General features: G+C 41.2%; 1 protein-coding gene across 3 annotated transcripts in view; it reads right to left on the bottom strand.

The window, feature by feature from the left end:
- DEPTOR (DEP domain containing MTOR interacting protein) overlaps nucleotides 1–22964 on the bottom strand; it is a 174106-nt gene that overhangs the window by 83518 nt on the left and 67624 nt on the right. For all 3 annotated transcript variants that reach the window (XM_061171370.1, XM_061171369.1, XM_061171368.1), the window contains exon 4: nucleotides 20552–20730. In XM_061171370.1, the coding sequence (XP_061027353.1) occupies nucleotides 20552–20730 (179 nt within the window). The remainder of the gene's footprint in view (nucleotides 1–20551; nucleotides 20731–22964) is intronic.

Here is a 22964-nt window from a genome sequence, read left to right as displayed (position 1 = left end):
CTTTCCCCAACTAAGTCACTCTGCTTGAGAGCCTGGGCTGTGTCTTAACATTGTGGCATCCTCAAACCCTAGACTACTACATGTTTGGGTCAGAGTAGGTGCTCTGTAAATGGCTAGAAGTGAATTGTCCATGGTGGGTAGACAAAGGGATAAGAAGCACATCCAAAATACAGCTAACTTTGAACTATCTAGTGGCTAGTTATGTAGCAACCAGTCAACCTGTGGGCTCATGGTATGTCATGAAGAGTGTGCTGGGCCATGGGGAAATTGCACTATTAAGGACAATGCATTTAGTTTTTCCTAAAAATAAGTATATTCCATTTAAAGGCTTTCATTTATTCTAAAATTATATCATCACGACATTTTTGTTGTTCATTCACCCACCCATTTATTCAACTAACGTTTATTGAGTCAGGATAACTATATGCCAGGTACTTTTCTTGCCCAGTGTTTCATGAAATTATGGTAAAAACAGAAGTTCTTTTTTTAAGTATTCATTCTTGGCAAAAATTTTTTTTTGGACTGTGAAATTCAAAAATTCTATAAACCACTAGGAAAATAATCTAATACAATGTATTAAGAATCACATTAACCCTTTTATCAATAATGTTTACTTGTTCAACAGCCTCTTTCGGTATTTCACAAACAGAATCACATCCCTTCTAGGTCAACACCAGCAAATGCAATCTAGGGTTGCGACTGTATTTATCATCCACATTTGCTAATGAATAACTCTTCTGGTTACATGAATATCAGAGCCTCAGAAATGTGGGTCCCTATCAAGAGAGTACACCCTGCCAAAATTTAACTTAATGATTCATATAGGTGTTTCACAATCTTTAAATGGTGATAAACTATTCACTTCAGCTAAATGAATGATGTCGGCCACAAAGACAAACACATCTAATTCAGTGATAATTCTGCATGTTCTCAGTAAACAATACATTCTTGCATTCAGGAGATGCTAAATACATCTTGAACCAAAAGATAAGCCAATTACACTTTGATATGATATCTACAAATAGTAGCTCTTTCAATAGTCAAATTTTTACATAAATTTAGTACATTACTACATTCAATAATACTATAATACGGGACTTCCCTGGTGGCGCAGTGGTTAAGAATCCACCTGCCAATGTAGGGGACATGGGTTCGATCCCTGGTCCAGGAAGATCCCACATGCCGCAGAGGAACTAACCCCGTGCGCCACAACTACTGAGCCTGAGCTCTAGAGCCTGTGAGCCACAACTACCGAAGCCGGTGCCCCCTAGAGCCCGTGCTCTGCAACAAGAGAAGCCACTGCAATGAGAAGCCCGCGCACCGCAACGAAGAGTAGCCCCCGCTCACCACAACTAGAGAAAGCCTGCGCACAGCAACGAAGACCCAACATAGCCAAAAATAAATAAATAAATAAAAATTTAAAAATGAATATACATGAAAGATAAATAAATAAATAAGAACATTCAATTTTAAAAAATTGCACTTTTGTTATTTTACAACCACTGTTGTCTTTACTGTGACCGTCATTTGCTGATGATACACTGCCATGTGACTTATGGGAATTCAATTTTGTGAGACACTACATTTAATGCCCCACTTCAATTTCAAGGACTTATTTGGGTGTTAGGGCCTCGGGAGCAGCCACATGAAGGTCTCCAGGTGTTCATCCTCCAGTTGTGTGTCTGGTGCAGATGGAGTCAAATTCTTCTCTCAGAAGAGAGAAGTGACAATTGCTTGTGTTACTTGCATTGTTTTCAATGAATTTTTTGGCTTTTAAAAGGATTCTTTTTTTCCCTCTCATTAAAAGTTTAATAACATGAACAGAGTTGCATACATTTGCTTCGTTTGTGAGTATAGTCCTAGGTATAACAAAGATAATCATAGCTACAGAAGCTAAGAGTGCAGGTAGACAGCCATATTATAGCATCAATCAATCACACGTGACATCATTCATTTATTCAACCGAGTACCTAGTAAGTGACACGCAGGATCCCAGCATCCTGATTGGAATATGACACCTTCGTCTGCTCAGCCTTTCAAGCTCATCTATACCAAAGTCTTCTAAAAGAGACATTGTTTCATATAAGCAGAAAGCAGTTAAGTTGGGACTTTTCTGAAAACTCTCTTCATGCTAAATAACTTTTAGAAAACAGTATCATGCAATGAAAAGCAAAGGTTCTAGAGTCAGAAAAGCTCGGTTTTGCTCCCAGTTCTGTCACCTTTATGAGCTGAGTGATTAGGGCAACTTACTAAATTTAAGCCTCAAATTTTTTGCATAGTTTTGCTGTGAAGAAGAAATGGGATAATTTACATAAGAGATTTGAAATGGTATCTGACATATAGTGTTTTAAGTGTTCTTCTTCTCAGACTCCTAAAGATTGACTTTAGCTTTTGGTCACTTAAGTTCTTGCACAGAACCCATTTCTTCTGTCTTTTCTGCCCTTCTTTTAAGAACCCTTTGCCCAGCTCCCACGAGCAGTTCTGTCATCTCTCACTTGAGAAAAATATGAAATCTTAACCAAATGTCCAGTTCAAGTTTGGCAAGTATCCCACTGGAAAATAATTAAATCTCAGAAGTCAAAGAAAAGCGAGAAATAGAGGAGTGAGTTAAGACACAGGAAGTTTTAGGAATTAGTTTAAGAAAGCCAAAGATTTCTTTTGTTTAGCCATAAATTACATATGTAGAGTCTCAAGAAATAAAAATGGCTAAAGGACATACAGTTTATATTCCAGAGAGAGAGATGCATTGATTCTTTCTACACTTTAACATGACACTCTCCAAATGAAATGCAAAAATCATTTGCTACATAAGCAAGTTGCTCTTTGTTAAACACAGAAAAAATACCCTAAGAGCTAAGGGGAAAAAAATTAAAGAGAAGGAAAGAAAAATCAAGGAGGAGAATAGTGATTGGTGTCTCTAAATTTTGAGGTCATTCCAATTCTTCATTTCTTAGATCCCAATGCTATACAGGACCTATATATTAGAGTAAATGTTGTGACATATATAATTTAACAAATTTCAATCTTTGCTCCTTGAGAATATATATATATTTTAAGATGGGCACATCAGCATTGTTTGCAGCTACACAAATTTGGAACCAAAATTGATGTCTAGCAATAGAGGAATAGTTGACTGAATTGCTCCTGGAGAAGATTAATCTCTAAGCAGGAGGAAGTAAGGAGAGACAATGTTCAACTCAGTATCTACTGTTCTAGTTGTGCTTTTATCACAGCTGTAATTGAAAACTGACAACTTCTTACTCATCCAATTTATAATTTCTGGGACTTTCCAAGCATTCTCTTTTTACTGGTGGAATTCTCTAGGGGCTTGGCTTGGCTTAGGATTAAGTGAGACATAAAACAAGAGGAAAAGCAGAAATAGCCAGAAAGCTGAAGCAGTGTAAATACAAGACAATCTTATTGCTTAGGGAAATGGGGGCTTTAGAAGCACTAAACTCCCAATGTTGATATTTGGTAAAAGAAAACAAGATCCCTATTCTCTGTATGCCTTCACTTTTTTTTTTTAAATTAATTTATTTATTTAGTTTTGGCTGCGTTGGGTCTTCATTGCTGTGCGTGGGCTTTCTCTAGTTGCGGCAAGCGGGGGCTACTCTTCGTTGTGGTGCGCGGGCTTCTCATTGCGGTGGCTTCTCTTGTTGCGGAGCACGGGCTCTAAGCGCGCGGGCTTCAGTAGTTGAGACACACGGGCTCAGTAGTTGTGGCTTGAGGGCTCTAGAGTGCAGGCTCAGTAGTTGTGGCACGACGGCTCAGTAGTTTTGGCTCACGGGCTCTAGAGTGCAGGCTCAGTAGTTGTGGCACACGGGCTTAGTTGCTCCGCGGCATGTGGGATCTTCCCGGACCAGGGCTCGAACCCGTGTCCCCTGCATTGGCAGGCGGATTCCTAACCACTGCGCCACCAGGGAAGTCCACCTTCACTTTTCAGAATGCATGAGGGGAACGTCATGGAGTCTACCAAAATAATAAAGTGACATAGTTCAGATATATTCTTTTGGTGGATAATGTGGCTACATTTTTTCCCTTATAAATTATTAGGATGAGTTAGCAAAGAAAGGAATTTTTAAAAGCTGATTATCTGAAAGAAGGAGAATTGGCTTCTATTCCATTCACACATATATTCTAAGGATGAATATAAAAACTTATCATCTTAAGCCCTATAAGTTCCGCTGAATATAAGACATTTTAGGCTACTTATCTAGCTGGAGAGAGGAAGATCACATACTTTCCTCCATCCTTGAAATGTTTGCTGGCAGATGACATAACACAACAGACATCATGAAATAAGTAACTGAATCCAGCAGTGTGATAAGAGAGTAAGAAGGTGGCGGTGAGGAGGGGGGAGGGGGAAAGAATATGTGTACATCAACTGTCCCCTGAATAGCACTTCATCAGAACTTTTCAAAAGTTTTAGAATTTAGAAGAGTCAAAAGAGGGCTTAGACAGGGGAACAAGGATAATGATTATTATAATGGGGAAGAAAAGACCAGCAAAGGGTGAGGCTGAGGGGGCTGTGACTAGTCCTGCAAGTTGGGGTCAAAGCTAAAACGTCTTCAAGGTCACCTTCCAGGCAGAAGACCCTCCCTGGCTGTGATTAACATCGTTATCATCAGAACATCGCACAGCAGCAAAGGTGGGCATGGCTCACCACTTCACCCAGTGTGCGATGGTGGGTGAAGGATCTTTCTGGGCCATCAAGGATGTCACTCCATCCTACCACTGGCTCCATTTCCTCTTGTTTTCTTTTTTATATCCTACTGATCCTTATAGCTCCTCCTGAAAGGACATGAGCACCTACAGACATTGCTTAAGAGGACTGACAAACTTTAAGGATTAAGAGGCGGCAGATGGGCTTCCCTGGTGGTCCAGTGGTTGAGAATCTGCCTGCCAATGCAGGGGACACGGGTTCGAGCCCTGGTCCGGGAAGATCCCACATGCCGCGGAGCAACTAGGCCCGTGAGCCACAATTACTGAGCCTGCGCGTCTGGAGCCTGTGCTCCGCAACAATAGAGGTCGCAATAGTGAGAGGCCCCTGCACCGCGATGAAGAGTGGCCCCCGCTCGCCACAACTAGAGAAAGCCCTCGCACAGAAACGAAGACCCAACACAGTTATAAATAAATAAATAAATTTATTAAAAAAAAAAAAAAGAGGTGGCAGATTTAGTCCTCAGACATTTGCGTTAATAAAAGGCAAATAAATTCTGTCTATGAAACTGCTGCACCTTCCCTGCCAACAAAAGCTTTCAGCTGTTTCACACGTCCAGGTATGGATTTGCACTCTTTTGCCTCCCTGCCCCTGCTAGGTCACAGTCCTACAGAGTCCAAGCATTTTATGTCACTTAGTATGCTGCATATTAAAAAAAGTGTCAAAACTAAAATATATAAATATTATGCTTTTTAAATCATGTGTCTGTTGGAAAAAAATACGAATCGAGCATTAATTACAACAGAAGATGAAAGCTATTCTTTCAAGAAAATCTAAACTGTACTTAAAGCCATAACTACCCATCTCAAACCATCCTAAAGGGATGCAGGAGTTGAAAGAGCTCTGTTTTCCAAAGCAGCACAAGTCCTTGATTCGAGAAGGTTAGGCAATTGTGTTTAAGCGCCTATGCCACACAAGGGCAGTTAGGTGCCTGGGATACAAAACTCTTCAAAAGGCAATACCAACAGTGAGTCAGAGAACTAAAATAATTACTTCCTGAGTACTGACAATATTAAGAAGAGGATATGAAAGCAGGAAATTGATTTTAGGGCATAAAGTTCTATGAATTGATATTACTAAAACAAAACACTTCATATACACAAAGTTAGAACCCAATTACACTTATTTAATTGGTTGAAGGAAGGAAAGGAGATGGAAAAGAGGAAAAAGGATCCAAATAACTTCAGTAAGACTGCAGAAAAGACGAAAATCAAAACATGACATTGTAATTGTACGGGTTTCTGCTGCTTCTGTGTCTTACTTCTAGAAAAGTAAAGGTAATAAAAAGATGGAAGGTCAAATTATATTTTATTCTTCTCTATGCATCTTTAAATAAAAGCTGGGTGCATTCCAAAGCCTAGAACCTCATGTTGTTAGTGATAAAATTCAGAACAGAGAGTATGTTTTTCAAAAATGAAGTTGTTTTTCAGAGACTAATTCATATTGTAAGTGCAGAGAGGTCTGAAAACAAATTTACTTTGTCTGGCAAATGGAATCCTTCATATGCATAATTCAATGAAAGAAATCTGTAACTCTGTTCTAGAGCCTTTGGAATTGTTGGCATAAATCCAAGGGCCTTCAGTGTTGATTTATTTTTAAAAGTATATATTCAGCATAGAGTATGTATAAGATATTAAGACCAGCAATGGATGAGGCCATTAAACGTATATTAATCTCTACCCACCAAGGCATCTGATGATGAGGATATATTGATGATAACAATAATAAGAGTAGCAATCAGCTAACATTTACTATGTGGTACACATGGCATGATTATATCATTCAGTTCTCAAAGCAGCAGAGAGAGCTATTATAATTATTCGTATTGTACAGATGAGATTACACAAGGTCAACTTGCCCAAGGTCCCATAGTCATTAACTGGAAGATCCAAGACAGAAGCATTGACAGATTAACTCTGAAACCCCATCCCTTAATCTCCTCACTAGACTGTCTCCCATCCCATAATAATGCCAAACGAGGAGGCAGATGAGCTTACAAACACCAGAAAACAGTCTGCTTTTTCCTCATTTATTTCTGTCGCCAGGTAACAGAAGACAATTTGGCTGGGCATGTTTTCTACAAAATTCTTCACCAGGGTAAAATGTTGATTACCTTGGAATTGCTTATTAAAAGGACAAAGCGACAGCATGGTAAACACCCCTCTGCCTACAGATGGTCTTGGGTTGAACACTGGCTTCACTCTTTACTAAGTTACTTAACCTCCCTGAACTTCAATTTTATTCATCCGTAAAATGAGTTGAAGAGGTAATGAAACAACATAGGTAAAAGGCTTATTAGAGTTTCTGGTACATAGAAGCATTCAATTAATGTTAGCCATGTGTGAGCTTCCAATTGAGGGCCCACCCAGGTGTCAGTGCCCAAAGGATACCTTTCTAATCCTTTTCAGACTTCACCTATGTAAGGAAAGCTTCTGGCAGCAACTCTAGGTGGTCTGTGGGAAAAGAAGGCATCCTACCTAAACCAGATAAATTCAGCACGGCCAACAACGTAGAGAAGGACATCCAATGTGATGCTGGAGGTATCAGAATAAATCCTACTCAAAACCACTAGCTGTGAAAGCCCACCAAAGCCTTATTCCCAGATGACATCTTCTTACCATTCCCAGAAAGGTGACCGTATAACCTGTGGGTGCTTTAGTGTACAGTAATTTATCAGGTGTTCCATATGAGACCAGAGAGACTAGGACCCTTGAAGGAGGAAGAAGCAGGCGTTCAGAAAAGGAGGATGTCAGTGGTGAGATTTAGTAGCTTTTTAAAAAAAATGTCTCCATATATTTCTATACTATTTATGCTTGTACTCATCTTAAACAAAAAAGGAAAATAGGAAACACCTCACCTACTTTTTTTCCCAGTAAACTTTGTTTTAAAATAATTTTAGATTTATAAAAAAAGCTGTAAAGATCGTACAAACAGTTCCCATATATCCTTCACCCAGCACCCCCTGATGTTAATATAACCATGATACATCAGTCAAAACTAAGACATTAACACTTGTACATCCACCTGCTTCAAATCTAGCTTAGAGCTACCAGGAGCTCAGTGTGAGGACAGAGGAAACAAACTGTTCCTTGGAAGCCCATGTTTCAGAGGAAAGGTCACTTAGTTACTTAATGAAAAAGACATTTGTCCCTGTGGCTGACAATGCTAGCTGCTTGTCCAAAACCCATTTTCCCTTTCTTCCTCTTTTATTATTTGTAAAGGGCAGCAGTGTGCCTGGCTAACAGCATTAGATTCACTGATTGCCAGCCAGCGAACGAGTCCATGTTGACACAGATCTGGCCCATGTAATGTCAGTAGAAATCTCTGGGAAAGGTGACTCTTCCTAAATAAAGAGAAACCTCTCTGTTCAAGCAGGCATTACTACATTTTCTCTTATTTGTAGCAAAACACAATTCTGTTATTGTTCCAAACTCAGGTCTGGACACAGAAATCAAAGGCTTAAAAAACAAACACTTTCTGTTTATCTGCAGCCCACACCTTGTAACAAACTATGCTTTACTCAGAAGCCAAGACTGATTAGACAGAAAGTCTTACAGGCAGAAGATATGCCTTCCAGCAACTCGGCTCTGATTCCCTGGTGACAGAAGTGGTTATGGACAGTCCCTGGGTCTCAGTGTTTCCATCTGTGGAAAATAAATTACAATAACTTCTTTTAACCAAAGCAAGTGAAATTAATAAATATATGGGAAGCCACAGCTCTCTGGAAGACAGGGTTGCAATGATGCCCGTGCACCGTGAATAAATAATACTGTTCTGCTGTCAGCAAAAATCCAAAGGATCCCATGACAAAGACTAGGAATTTAAGAAAGTGCTCCTGAATTTGGGTTCGTATACTGGATAAGCCCATTCTGAGCAAAAAGAGAACTGCTGAGTTCAGATCCAGTCCAAATGATCTCAGTCAACAACTTCTGACTTGTGGAAATATTAAAAATATTTAATCAAAGGAAATATTTAAAAAATCAGAGAAAAAAGAAAACATGACTGTGAAATCACTGAACTAAAGAAGAGAGAAGAGGGACTTCCCTGGCAGTCCAGTGGTTAAGACACCTCACTTCCACTGCAGGAGGCACGGGTTCAATTCCTGGTCGGGGAACTAAGATCCCACATGCCGCACGGCAAAAATTAGGAAAAAAAGTAAAAAAGAGAGAGAGAGAGAAGAATTGTTGCCATTCCAGAAACTTGTGTGGCTGGCACCCAGGTTTACTCGGGTATCCAAACTGGTACAGCAAAATAGAGATACCAAGGTGCTTCCTCAACACAAACTTTCAGGCATTTCAGCCGTGGGGGAACAAAGATCTCAACAAAGATCTCTGAGCTAAGGGGCTGAAAAATGGAATACACACTCACCGGGATACCACCATACTCTGTGCTGGTTTCAAAAAGGTCTAGAGCTTTGCTCTCCAGAATGGCTGACAAGCACCAGAAATGTGGCAAGGAGCTATAAGTGTAAAATACACACTGCATTTGGAAGACTGAATATGAAAAAAAAGAACATAAAATAGCTGATTGCTATTTTCCATATTGATTATATTTTGAAATAACATTTTGGAGATAATGAGTTAAATATATATTATTAAGGTTAATTTCACCTGTTCCATTTTACTTTCACTGCGGCTATTAGAAAATTTAAAATTACATATATGGATTGCATTTGTGGCTTTCATCCTATTTCCATGGAAAATAGGATCAGTCTAGAGGCCGGTACCTCACAGGAACAGATCAGCTAACCAACAAACAAGTTCATCCCTTTAAGTGTAGCACTTTGAGAGCCATTTGTCCTAGAAGATAACTCTTATCCTGAGCTCCTGACAGCCAAGTGGTCAAAAGTTGTTGGTATCGCTGTCTGCTTCCCCCCCACACACACTATCTCCCCATCCTATTTCCTTCATTTTGATGAGGAAGTATTTTATGTTCCCACTTGACAGGAATCCTTGCTTGAGGTTATGCTCCCAGCAACTGTGGAAGAGGACTTCAGAGAGACAGGAGTGGTTTTGCCAGTGGCCAAAACCAATACCCAGACCCCCTTCTTTGGCCTGGTGGCTTTGGTCATTTCCAATCAGACTGAAATCTAAGCCACAGCTAAGGGAGTGGCTAAAATAAAATGGAAGGAATATAGACTCTGATATGCAGGCCTTCCTCGGGTGGAAGGAGAGAGGAGAGGGGCTGGGCTCCTTGTTGGGTCAAATGTTATTACTGGGACAGAGAGAAAGAAAGTGAAGGGGACCTTTTCAGAATAAAGCTAGATAAAATGTTAAAGACTTAAAAATGTTATGTCAGTTTAAAAATAATATATATAAGCAATTTTACAAAAAGATTACTCTCCATTTTAGATTAAAATTGCTTATGATATTAATAAAGTATTTTTCCAACTGTAATAAGGATGTGTGTGTGTGTGTGTGTGTGTGTGTGTGTGTAATCCCTTCTTAAATTTTAACTTAATACTGTTCTATAGTCACATTGATCAGAGTTTACATATGGTCAGGTTTTTGTTTTTACAATTTTTTTATTCATTTTTTTTTGATTTTTAAATTTATTTATTTATATTTTCGGCTGCATTGGGTCTTCGTTGCTGCACGCAGGCTTTCTCTAGTTGTGGCGAGCAGGGGCTACTGTTCGTTGAGGTGCGAGCGTTTCTCATTGCGGTGGCTTCTCTTGTTGCAGAGCACGGGCTCTAGGCGCGCGGGCTGCAGTAGTTGTGGCTCACGGGCTTAGTTGCTCCGTGGCAAGTGGGATCTTCCAGGACCAGGGATCGAACCCGTGTACCCTGCACTGGCAGGCGGACTCTCAACCACTGTGCCACCAGGGAAGTCCTGTTTTGTTTTTTACTTGAAGTACAGTTGATTTACAATATTGTGTTAGTTTCAGGTGTACAGCAAAGTGATTCAGTTACACATATTTTTTTTCAGATTCTTTTCCATTATAGGTTATTACAAGATATAGTTTTCTGTGCTACACAGAAAATCTTTATTGCTTATCTATTTTATATATTTATATTGGTGTGTATCTGTTAATCCCACACTCCTAATTTATCCTTTACCCTCTCTACCTCTTCCCTCTTTGGTAACCACAAGTCTGTTCTCTATATTTGTGAGTCTGTTTCTTTTCTGTAAAGAATTTCAGTTGTATTGTTTTTTAGATTCCACATATAAGTGATATCACATAATACTTGTTTTTCTCTGACTTCCTTCGCTTAGTATGATGATCTCTGGGTCCAACTATGTTGCTGTAAATGGCAATATTCCATCCTTTTTTATGACTGAGTAATATTCCAGTGTGTGTGTGTGTGTACCACATCTTCTTTATCCATTCATCTGTCAGTGGACACTTAGGTTGCTTCCATGTCCTGGCTATTGTAAATAGTGCTGCAGTGAACATCAGTGTGCATGTATCTTTTCAAATTACAGTTTTCCTCTTTTCTGGGTATATGCTCAGGAGTGGGATTGGTGGATCACATGCTAACTCTATTTTTAGTTTTTTAAGGAACCTCCATACTGTTCTCCATAGTGGCTGCACCAATTTACATTCCCACCAACAGTGTAGGAGGGTTCCCTTTTCTCCACATCCTCTCCAGCATTTATTTGTAGACTTTTTGGTGATGGCCATTCTGACCAGTGTCAGGTGATACCTCACTGTAGTTTTACATATGGTCAGTTTTATACCTAATAATCACTCCATGGTATCAACAGACTTCAGCGTGTTGATCCATTTCTGGCAGAAGAGGGGAGGAGGGAGCAGGGCGGAGGCAGATAGAAAGAAGGAGCGTCTCCAAAGGACTATAGGCCGGAACACAAAAGACAACCCAGTCACACTGCCTGAGACAAACGTATCAGCTAAGAAAAACTGAGTTAAAGTGAGTGGCTAAGAATCGAGAGCCCTAAGTGGCAGGTGGGAGATTTTCTAGAGGAAGAACTAAGAGAGACCTCAGTGTGGCAAAGATGAAACGGCTGTGAGAATAATCATCATAACTGCTCAAGGAGAGCCTGGGTCCCACACAGGAATCCCTGCCCAAACTCCTAGCCTCCCAGCTGAGAAAGAAGCTCCCTCAAGATTGACACAGGGTCAGAGCTAGAAAAAAGAGAATGGAGGCAGTCTGTCCTTAAAGGAGAACCTCTTAACTTTTTGCCCCCCCTGCCCCCAATCTCCCCTTGAGGGTTGTGGTCAAGCTCATGTCCATCAGTAACCAGGAGTGAACACCACCGTGCTTCTTGACCAGGAGGAGAGGGAAGGGGCACATCAGAATCAGCAGTCTGAACTGTACATTCCACCCAGGAGATCCTGACATATTGTTCTTTTAATAAACTTGAGACCCCAGCCTCCATGTCCCTCCAAAAATGACCACCAAAACCCAGCTGAGTCCTTAAATTACCATGTAAGGCCAGGAGACTGCATACTTTCATAAACTTCAACTGTACAGAGATTGTGTGCATGTGTTTTAAGGCTTCCTTGTGCCGCTTTAACAAGGTCACATTTGGGCAAACTGAAGACCATGTACTGCAGCGGCCACTGGCCCACGAGCTGTCAGGAGCAAGGCAGGAGTCTGTAGGGGCCCAGGCTACAGAGCCACAGTCTGTATCTAGAGGATCAGTTTCTGGACACCTGACAAAAGCTATACTGATGTCAACTAAGGAAAGAAATATTTACAGTTATGACACTGTTCACAAAAGACCTCTGTTCTTTGCACATAACACCCTTTTTTTGGAAGATTACATAAGATGAGGCATCTCTCACTCGTTTCATACTTTCTAAAAGTCAAGGCTTTGTGTAGCTACAGACCTGTTGTCCTTCAACAAAACCAGTACTATATTGTGTGCCAAAGTATTAGCCTGTGACTTTACCAAGGAAACCTGTTTCCTTCTGTTTGCATTGTAACAGCATGCTGGCTGTGTCCGTTTTTCTTCCTGCTTTGGATTCAGCTATAATAAAAAGTAAAACAGAGCCAAAGCCTATCAGAGGGCACAGTAGGAAAATTCCCAGAAATTTTAAATTGAGAAAGGAAAAAGTTACAGTAGATAACAGCTGCTGATAAAGATGACACTTGAAATATTAATTATTGAAAGCAGATTGAGGAAATATCCTACCCGATCTTTATTTTCTTCTATTCAGAGTATAACATTTAGGAGCTAAGAATGATTATGCTCATGGCAAATGCTTAAATATTGTCATCTAAAGCAACAGGGAAAATAATATCAAGTGAATTGATTTGGGGGGAGGATTAAATGAACTAATAGCAGGAAAGGACAGCTTGTCTGTTGCTTTCGCCTGCCCAGCCTGCCTTGTGGAAACAGAACTTTCAAAACAAAATTTTTTTTTTCTTTGGGTGGCACAATGACCCACCACCACTTGGTTAGTCTGTCAGTCAAAGGGCCCTGCCTATCCCGGGGGCAAGAGGTGGGCATGTGACCCAGACTCAGCCAATCAGAGTTGTTCTCTAGAGTTTAGTCTCTGGAGAGAGGGACAGCATAGGCAGAAAATAGCTAGCACTGGTTTCTTAGCTGTAGGTGTCTGAGAGGGATTGCCCTTCATCACTAGTTCCTGGCAACTGGATCCCCAAGAGCTGCTCCAGTTCTTCTCCAGGCAGCTTGGCTTTCCAGTGCTTTAACTATTAGTTAGCTCTGCCATATATTTGAAGCAAATGATGATTGAGGCTGCTTATATTCAAAGAACTCTAGCTGGTATAAACACCCAGCTCTGTGCCTGGCAAATGGCAAATCCTCAAAAAGCGGTCACTACTGTAGTTCATTCGTTCAACACATTTTTTACTGAATAGCTAATATATAAGTGCCAAGCCATGGGGGATACAGAGACAAGAAAACAAATCCTTTTTTATTTTTTGGCTGCATAGAGCAGTATGCAGGATCTAGATACCAAACCAGAGATCGTACCAGTGCCCCCTGCCATTGAAGCATGGAGTCCTCACCAATGGACCACCAGGAAATTCCCAGAAAACAAATTCTCTGTCTTCAAAGCACTTATATTCCAGCTAAGGGTAAAGAAACACTAAGATACTGGGTACCACCTGTAATGGAAAAATCTTCATTTTGTTGGTGGCAAGGAGTTACCAAAAGCAAAAGCAGGAGAGGATAGTCTTGATGGGGAGGGGGAAAGGGCAGGCAAGCAAGGGTAGGGTGCCATTGACAAAGACTCTCTCCTTTCCAGACTTTAGGCAGGTTTCTCTGAGCCCTCATTTACATTTTTTTAAAAATATTTTTATTTATTTATTTGGCTGCGTTGGGTCTTAGTTGCGGCACGCGGGCTCTTCCTTGAGGTGTGTAGGCTTCTCTCCAGTTGTGGCGCTGGGGCTCTAGAGTGCACGGGCTCAGTAGTTGCAGAGCACGGGCTAGTTGCCCCTCGGCATGTGTGATCTTAGTTCCCCGACCAGGGTAGAACCCACGTTCCCTGCACTGGAAGGCAGATTCTTAACCACTGGACCACCAGGGAAGTCCCTGAGCCCTCATTTCTACTAGGCCTTGACCTTGGCCCCTATCCTGTGGTAACAGAACTTTCAAAAAAAATTGTTTTTGGTGGAAGAATGCCCCTCCCCGACTTGGCGAGTCTGTCAGTCAAAGGGCCCTGCTCACCCAGGGTCAAGAGGTAGGCATGTGACTCAGCCAGATTTGACCTACCCAGCCCAGCCTTAGCAAAGAATCCTGCTAAGTCAGGATCCCCCAAATCGTGATATCTGATCACTCTTATTATTTTATCAAGTTCCTCATCCTCCATCTTTGACGTCTAAGTCCCTGGCCTCAAAATCCCCCTGCCCTCGTTGTCTCCCATTAATAAATTTCCATCCACTGACCCCCCTCACCCTGTTCCATGGCTATAAATCCCCACTTGTCCTTGCTGTACTTGGAGTTGAGCCCCATCTCCCTCCCCTGCTACAATACTCCTATTGCACTAGTCTTAAAGTCTTCCTTACCATTTTAACAAGTGTCAGAATAACTTTTTTCTGTACTATCATATGGTCTTGGGCAAGTTGCAAACTCCTCAATCATCAGTGCCTTTTTTCTTCCTTCCTCCCATCCTTCCTTCCCTCCCTCTCTTTTTCTTTGGCTAGGCTATTCCAGGCTGGGCTGAACTCTGTCAAGTGCTCTTAACTACTGAGAAGATGGGGTTAATTCCTGTCTGGATCTGGCATCTGACTTCCTTTGCAGAAGATCCCAAATTCTCTCTTCATGGCTACCAGGGAGAATGTCTCAGCTACTGTCTTCCACTGGAGAATGGGTTCACCAAAACTACCCTTGAGCAGCTGGGAGGATTAAAAATATAATACATGGAAAACTGCTTTGTGTGTTGCAAAATTTATATAAATATATTTTTCAAAAACAAAAGAAAAAGAAAGAGGGCTTGATGAAGTGTTGAAATTGTTAAAGTGCTCTGACTAAATCTTTAAAAGAGGAAATTATACGCCTGGACACAGCAGCGGTAGCCTGATTATCCAGGGTCAGCTGCTGCAGCTGTGAGCAATTTACCCATGTGACTCTCTGCTGTCTGTTACCCTCCATTTAAGGATAAGATAGCTGGAGAGCAGCTCAGCAGTTGAGGGAGATATTTACGTGAGTAAAGAAATGTGTTCATCGCGTTTGCAAAGGTCACACAAAAATCTCAAGGTACTCGGTCATTGTTTGCGATAAAGGAATCTTGTAATATTTTATGAGCTAACAATGATTATAGTTGCAATATCTGACAGGCTGTGTGAGCTGATGCAATAAAAGTTGAGAATTTTTTTCCTAGTCTAATGGAGCTTATAATTAGCATCCAATCTTCTTTACTGATTAAGAGCCGGATTGCCTTGATGTGAATCTTGAATCTACCATTCACTAGCTCTTGTCTTCAGCAAATTACTTAACCTCATTTTAAGAATGAGAATTATTATGATACCTAACTCATAGAGTTATTTAAAGGAGTAAATGAATAGAGTGATTAGAACAGTGTCTGGCATATAGTAGGGACTCTGTACATTTTAACTGTTATTTAGAATTGATCAGGTCAAGTACAATAGCTGGCATGTGAGGGCCATAAGAGGTAGACTCTGCTAAAAGCTTTTGCCCACCTCTATCGTTTAATTCTCACAGCAGCTCTGTGCAGGAAAGAGTTACCATAGCAGCCTTGAAACAGAAAAGCCTGCTTGTGGGGCTGGCCCGTGGCTAGCTTCTGGGAACTTGGCTTTTGAAAGGTTCTCTGACTTACCATCTGATAAGGCAACTTTGCTTACCTGGGACACTGAATTCTGCTGTACCAGCCTGCCCAGATTGTTTGCACAAACACTGCAATTAATGGAGAATACGTGCTTTCCTTCTGAGAGTCTGGAAGGCAGGGAGTGTGGCTGCCTGGGCAGGCAGAGTATACCTCTATGAGCAGCCCCCAATAAAAATCTTGCCCTCTGAGTTTCAAGTGGGTTTCCCTGGGCAGAGATATTGTACGCGTGTTACTGCATGTCCCTGCTAGAAGAAGGAACCAGTTCTGCCTGGCCCTGGAAGGGAGAACAGAGGAATCCTGCACCTGGATTTCTCCAGACAATACCCAATGTGTCTTTTTCCCTTGCTGATCCTTCTCTGTGTCTTTTTAAGATTAAAAAATCTTAGCCACGAGTCCAATCATATGTTGAGTCTTTCTAGTACATGTGGGTAGTCCTAGGATTTCAAAAAGCAAAACCAAAAACCCAACGAACCAACCAAACATAACTCTCAAAGGTATATAATATGACTTTAATTTAATAAATTTTAAAACCTGAGGAATGGAAGAGTTGAGATGTCGACAAGGTCACACAGTAGGTGAAGGAGCTGGGATGTAAATCCTGCCTGTTTCCCTCCAAAGACCATGTTCATTCCACAGTGTCGGGCAGCCACACCCGATTACATACATCCTGAACCAACAGAAACTCCTTTCTAAGGCACAATGCCTAGTAGCTACCGGTTAGCTATGCAACCTTGGAAAAATATCTTAAAGGCTTTGAATTCAAGAATTCTTCACTGTAAAACTGTAATAATGATAATAATATCATTATATGTATATATACATACACACATATACATTTGCATGCAAGTTAATTACTCAGCTAACAAGTTCCGTCTTGATTAAGAGCACCATTAACCACTCATAAATGAAGCTGGTTAGGATTTCATAAGTGGGCTTGATTTTTATGCCTACTGGTTTCAAGCTAGGGAACCACTTTTATGCAGCAACCTTTTGCTCAAAGCCTAGAGGCTGACTTTCTTTAATGTTTAACTTATGAAATTAATTATTAGCTGGACAATTCAGAGCTCTGCTTAAGATACTAGCTGGTATTTATCATTAACTCTAACGTACACATATGCGGTGGCCATGTTTTCATAACTCAAAGTTAGAATCTGTGATCTAGCAATGAGTTGCTGTGCTGGGAAACTGGAACTCCCTTGGAAACTCTGACTCTGTATATAGAGAATATTCAATCCTCCTAAAACCATGGAAAACAAACTTCCGTGGATAAGATTTGCTAACAATAATTCCTTATTTTATCCTTTACATCACAACGTTATGGCATTTATGTTTATAGCATTATAAAATTACACTGTAGGGGCTTCCCTGGTGGCGCAGTGGTTAAGAATCTGTCTACCAACGCAGGGGACAAGGGTTCAAGCTCTGGTCCGGGAAGATCCCACATGCCGTGGAGCAACTACGCCTGTGCGTCACAACTACTGAGCCTGCGCTCTAGAGCCCGTGAGCCACAACTACTGAGCCCACGTGCCACAACCACTGAAGCCCGTGCGCCTAGAGCCTGTGCTCCGCAACAAGAGAAGCCACCGCAATGAGAAGCCCGCGCACCGCAACGAAGAGTAGCCCCCGCTCACCGCAACTCGAGAAAGCCCGCAAAGCAACAAAGACCCAACGCAGCCAAAAAAATAATAATAATTACACTGTAATTGAGGTATAATTACTCACTCTTTGGAAATCATTTGGAAACAATTTGTGGCATCCTCTATCTTCTCTCTGAAGTCGAGATGCACATTATCAGTCAGTAAACGGTAGTATAAAATGCTGGTTTTCTCTAGAGCTTGGTATCACCAAGTTTTCTGTCTGGAGCAAAGATGACAGCATTAACTCTAACCCAAACACACCATTTTTCATGGTGGAAAGCCCCAGTCACTCCAACCAATTCTGAGTTCACACTTATTAGCGATAACATCCATTTGGACATTACCACCTGAGTGGCCTCATACAAATTACTTAACCTATTGGTGCCTTGGTTTCCTTATCTGTAAAATGGAGATAATAAAAATACCTGCCCTGTAATTAACGGTTACTATTTTGTACACTTAAAAAAAATTTGTTAAGAGAGTTGATCTCATGTTAGGTGTTCTTACCACAATAAGATAAATTTAACAACAACAAAAATTAGAATATCTGACTCAAAGAGTTTAAGAGGTTTCAATAAGTTAATGTGTAAAATCTCTAGAACAGTGCCTGGCACATGGTGTAAAATAAATAACCAATAAATAAAATATATCCTACAACTTCAATTGCTCTCTAATTGCTTCTATATCCGTTTTATAATCTCTACAAGACTATAAGCTGTTTAAGGCCAGGAACCATACTGGCATTTTACAATTCTATCCACCTTCCAAACTTCAATCAATAGCCCAGCAGGAAACATACTAGACCGTCAATAAACAGTTGTGAGTGCCATTGTGGCAACATCAGTTAGGAGAAAACACCCCAAAATATACTGAGTGGCTTGAGTGCCTTGCAAACCAATGCTTCTAGATCAGGGGCTTTCAAAATATTTGACCACAATGCAGAGTACTAATTTTTATGTTACAAATCAGTGCACACATGACTATGGCCATATGTTTATATAGTGTATATCTAACTGAAATAAACGTTTTGCAAAACAATCCTTGACCTTATTACATAAACTATGCTCTGAAATTTTCTATTCTAGTCAAATCCCATCCACTGCATCTCAAACTTTTAAAGTGCATTCGAATCACTCGGGGTTATGCTAAAATGTAGATGAGATTCAGTAGGATCAGAGATTCTGCATTTCTATCATGTTCCCAGGTGACACTGTGGGTCCATGGACCACACTTTGAGTACTAAGAGTCTAGTCTAGTCTAGGAAAAAAATTTTTTTTCTTAGTAGTTCTTTTTTTTAAAAAATTTTATTGAAGTATGGTTGATTTACAATGTTGTATTAATTTCTGCTGTACAGCAAAGTGACAGTTATTTATACATTCTTTTTCATATTCTTTTCCATTATGGTTTATCACAGGATATTGAATATACTTCCCTGTGCTAAAAAAAATGTTTTTAATGCTGGGGGAATGACTCCCTAAACTTATTTCACTCAACCCACTAAAGGGTTGCAATCTGCAGTTTGTAAAACACTGCTCCCAATAATTTCAAAAGTTTCTTTCAAATAATTCCATGATTATCTCCCTAACACTGGGATAGAAATTCTAGGCCTGTGTAGAAGTGGAGGTAGGAGAGTTTACAGTAAGAATGATTCAAGCATTACCTTTCATATTGACTCCTAGGCTGAAATGCTTATCTGGTTCCCAGCCCTTTCCTCACTGTTCTAAGCCTACACCTTGCAGCTATATTAGTAAATTGATTGAGCACTTATCAAGAGCAAGGCACTGAGCCAAGTGCTTTATATCTACCTCCTGTACTCCTACAACCAACCTATGCAGGTATGCCCATTTTACAGATGAGAGAAGGTAAGTAGCTAATCACCGGTGGAGCTGGGATTCCAGAGCCTATGTTCTTGCAATAGCCAGCCTCTAAGAACTGAGCTGGCTCCAGTGATCCTTGCCTCCTGGTTATCACACTCATAGTCCTCTCTCATACTCAATAGGACTGACCTGGTAACCAATAGAGTATTGAAGAAACGACAGTGTGTGACTCCCAAGGCTCAGTTAAAAGACACTGTAGCTTCTGTCTTGCATTCTCTTGGATCACTCCCTCTGCAAGAAGCCAGGTTGCCATGTCATGAGAATTCTCAGGCAGCCTTATGAAGAAGTCCATAGAGCAATGGACAGAAGCTTCCTGCCAACAGCCAGCACCAGCACTTGTATGGTAGGCACAGAAGTGAGCCACTGTGGAAGCAAATCCTCCAGGCTGTCAAGCCTTCAGATGACTGTAACCCCAGCCAATGTCTTGACTGCAACCTCATAAGAGCCCTCCAAGCCAAACCACCCACTAAGCTTCTCCCAAATTCCTGAGCCACAAAAACTATGTGAGATCATAAACATTTATTATTATTTTATACCATTAAGTTTTAGAGTAACTTCTTATGTAGCAATAGATAACTAATAGAGTTCCTGAACAGTACACTATATTGCATTATGATTCAGTCTAAAAAAAAAAAGTGAAAATCTGATGAAGGCCTTTTGGATACTTCTTCAGTGTGGCAGCTTGAACCATGGTTCAGCAAATTTTCATTCTCCCAACGCAACCAACCTTGCTAGAGCCATCTACTTCCCATCCAGACTTGACCAGATGACCTGCTATAGCCAGCTGGACATGAAGCTGTCATGTTAAATCACACCCAAGCAGAAGTTTTTGGAGACACTGCAAGAATCTGCCTGCCTTCTCTAGCTTCTGCCCTCATCTGTCAACACAATATAGTCCAGAGAGTGGATGCTCCTTTACTCTGAGTCCCAGAATGAGAAGGCATGAAACACATAGCTGAATGTGACCCCCAGCTTGGAGACAAGCCAAGCTGAGCCCAAGCAGAGGCACAGTTGACTTACAGAGCCATGACTGAGAAATAAAAGCCTGTAGTCGTAGCACAAGATTTTAGGGTTTAGCAAAAGCTGACCCGTACACTCACCGTGCTGTATGATGCTGTGCTCCATAAGCCGGTGGCAAAGCTGTTCCGCCTCCTTCCTTGTGGTGGCCTCACCCTCTTGAACCAGCCAATCCAGGAATTCAGACGCCATGAAGGTGCGCTCATACTTGACCCCTTCCTCTTCCCTGGGCTGCAGGAGTGTGTTTTCAGGGCTCATCAGCCTGGGAGGAAGAAAGTGAAATAAATAAATAAATAAATAAACCTACCCTTACTAGTGGGGAGAGGGAAGAAAGGAGGGGAAAGATAGATTTGGGGGTTAAGAGGTACAAACTACCATGTACAAAATAAACAAGCTACAAGGATATATTGTCCAGCACAGGGAATATAGACAATATTTTATAATAACTTTAAATAGAGTATAATCTATAAAAATTTGGAATCACTATGGTGTATACTTAAAACTAATATTATAAGTCAACTATACTTCAATTTAAAAAAAAAGAAAGAAAAAGAAACCTACACAAAAGGAAAATTACTCATTTGACATCCCCCATCCTAGGCTTCTGTGAAGTATCACCGCAAGGTTGTCAGACAGACAGATGTGGCTGTCAGGCGCTGCCCCAAACGCAATTGTCAAGAGAAGGATCTGCTTCAGAAGTGAATAAGATGCATTTTTTCTGGGTGATCAGAAAAAAACTGAAAAAGCAATCCAAAACTCTAGCTTTAGCAAACTGTATTCAGTTTAGCCATCTTGAAAGGGAGCTCCTGACCAAACCCCACCCTACTTTTCTAAAAAACTCTCGTATTTCTTTCATAAAGGCATTTTTCCTTTTCCCAAGTCATTGGGCTAATAAGAAGACTACTTGCTATGGACTGAATGTTTGTGTCTTACCAAAATTCACATAGTTGTTAGGGGAACCACTGATTGAAACCACCCACCCTGGCCAGGCTGGATAGTAGCCACTTGCTGGAGTTATCTTAAACAGGAGGTCCTGGTAAGGAATGCGGAACTAACAAGCTACCACCAACCGGAAGAATTGGGGAAAGGTCTCAAGGAGAGAGGAGACGCCAGCCCATATGTCCTCCCAACCTCCCAGAACCCTTCTCACTGGAATCCATCTTGGCTGAGCGATGCAAGCGCCACCAGGAAGGACCCTGAGTCAGAATGATTGGCCAGAGACAACCCAGAAACTAACCCCATTCCCATAAAACCCTAGACTGTGAGCCACGTGGCACAGCAGTTCTCCTGGGTTCCCTTACCCTGCTGCTCTCCGCCCGGGCACCCCTTCCCAATAACGTCTCTTGCTTTGTCAGCACGTATGTCTCCTCAGACAATTCATTTCCGAGTGTTAGGCAAGAGCCCACTCTCGGGCCCTGGAAGGGGTCCCTTCCTGCAACACAAGGACTAGGGGTGGGAAAGATCTTGGGATATGTGAGGGTATGAAAGGAAATAGGTGTGCCCTGACATAATGGGGGGGTTGGTAGGGAACAGGTCAGCAGATCCTTATGGGCCCCACTGAGGATTCTATTCTAAGTGCAATGGAAAATAACTGAGAAGTCTCAAGCAGAAGTATGAGAGGATCCGATTTAAGAGTTCAGTATATTGGCAACAATTACATAGTATATGCTCTAAATGTATTTCCACGTAAAATACATCTGATATGAGAGGGTCCACCTATTAGGCTCTCTAGGGCCCTAGAAGGGGTCCCCCTTTCTGCAACATATTGAAACACTAAAGACCAATGTGATAGAATTTGGAGACGGGGCTTTTGGGAGGTGATTATTTCATGAGGGTGGAGCCCTACTGGGGAGGAAGAAGTTTTCCTCTACCCTTTTAGGTTCTTCTGGCTGGTCTAAGAAGTAGATTGACATAAGACTGATTAACAGGAGAAAATCATACAAAAGTTTAATAACATGTACAGGGGAGAGACCCAGGGAAACTGAGTAACTCACCAAAATGGCCAAAACCCTCACTTTATTTATTTATTTAACATCTTTATTGGAGTATAATTGCTTTACAATGGTGTGTTAGTTTCTGCTGTATAACAAAGTGAATCAGCTATACGCATACATATATCCCCATATCCCCTCCCTCTTGCGTCTCCCTCCCACCCTCCCTATCCCACCCCTCTAGGTGGTCACAAAGCACTGAGCTGATCTCCCTGTGCTATGCAGCTGCTTCCCACTAGCTATCTATTTCACATTTGGTGGTGTATATATGTCCATGCCACTCTCTCACTTCCTCCCAGCTTACCCTTCCCTCTCCCCGTGTCCTCAAGTCCATTCTCTACATCTGCGTCTTTATTCCTGTCCTGCCCCTCGGTTCTTCAGAACCATTTTTGTTGTTGTTTTTTTTAGATTCCATATATATGTGTTAGCATACGGTATTTGTTTTTCTCTTTCTGACTTACTTCACTCTGTATGACAGACTCTAAGTCCATCCACCTCACTACAA

Source organism: Eubalaena glacialis, chromosome 17 (assembly GCF_028564815.1).
Source record: "Eubalaena glacialis isolate mEubGla1 chromosome 17, mEubGla1.1.hap2.+ XY, whole genome shotgun sequence".
Classification (NCBI taxonomy): domain Eukaryota; kingdom Metazoa; phylum Chordata; class Mammalia; order Artiodactyla; family Balaenidae; genus Eubalaena; species Eubalaena glacialis.
This window is presented reverse-complemented; position numbering and strand designations above follow the sequence as displayed.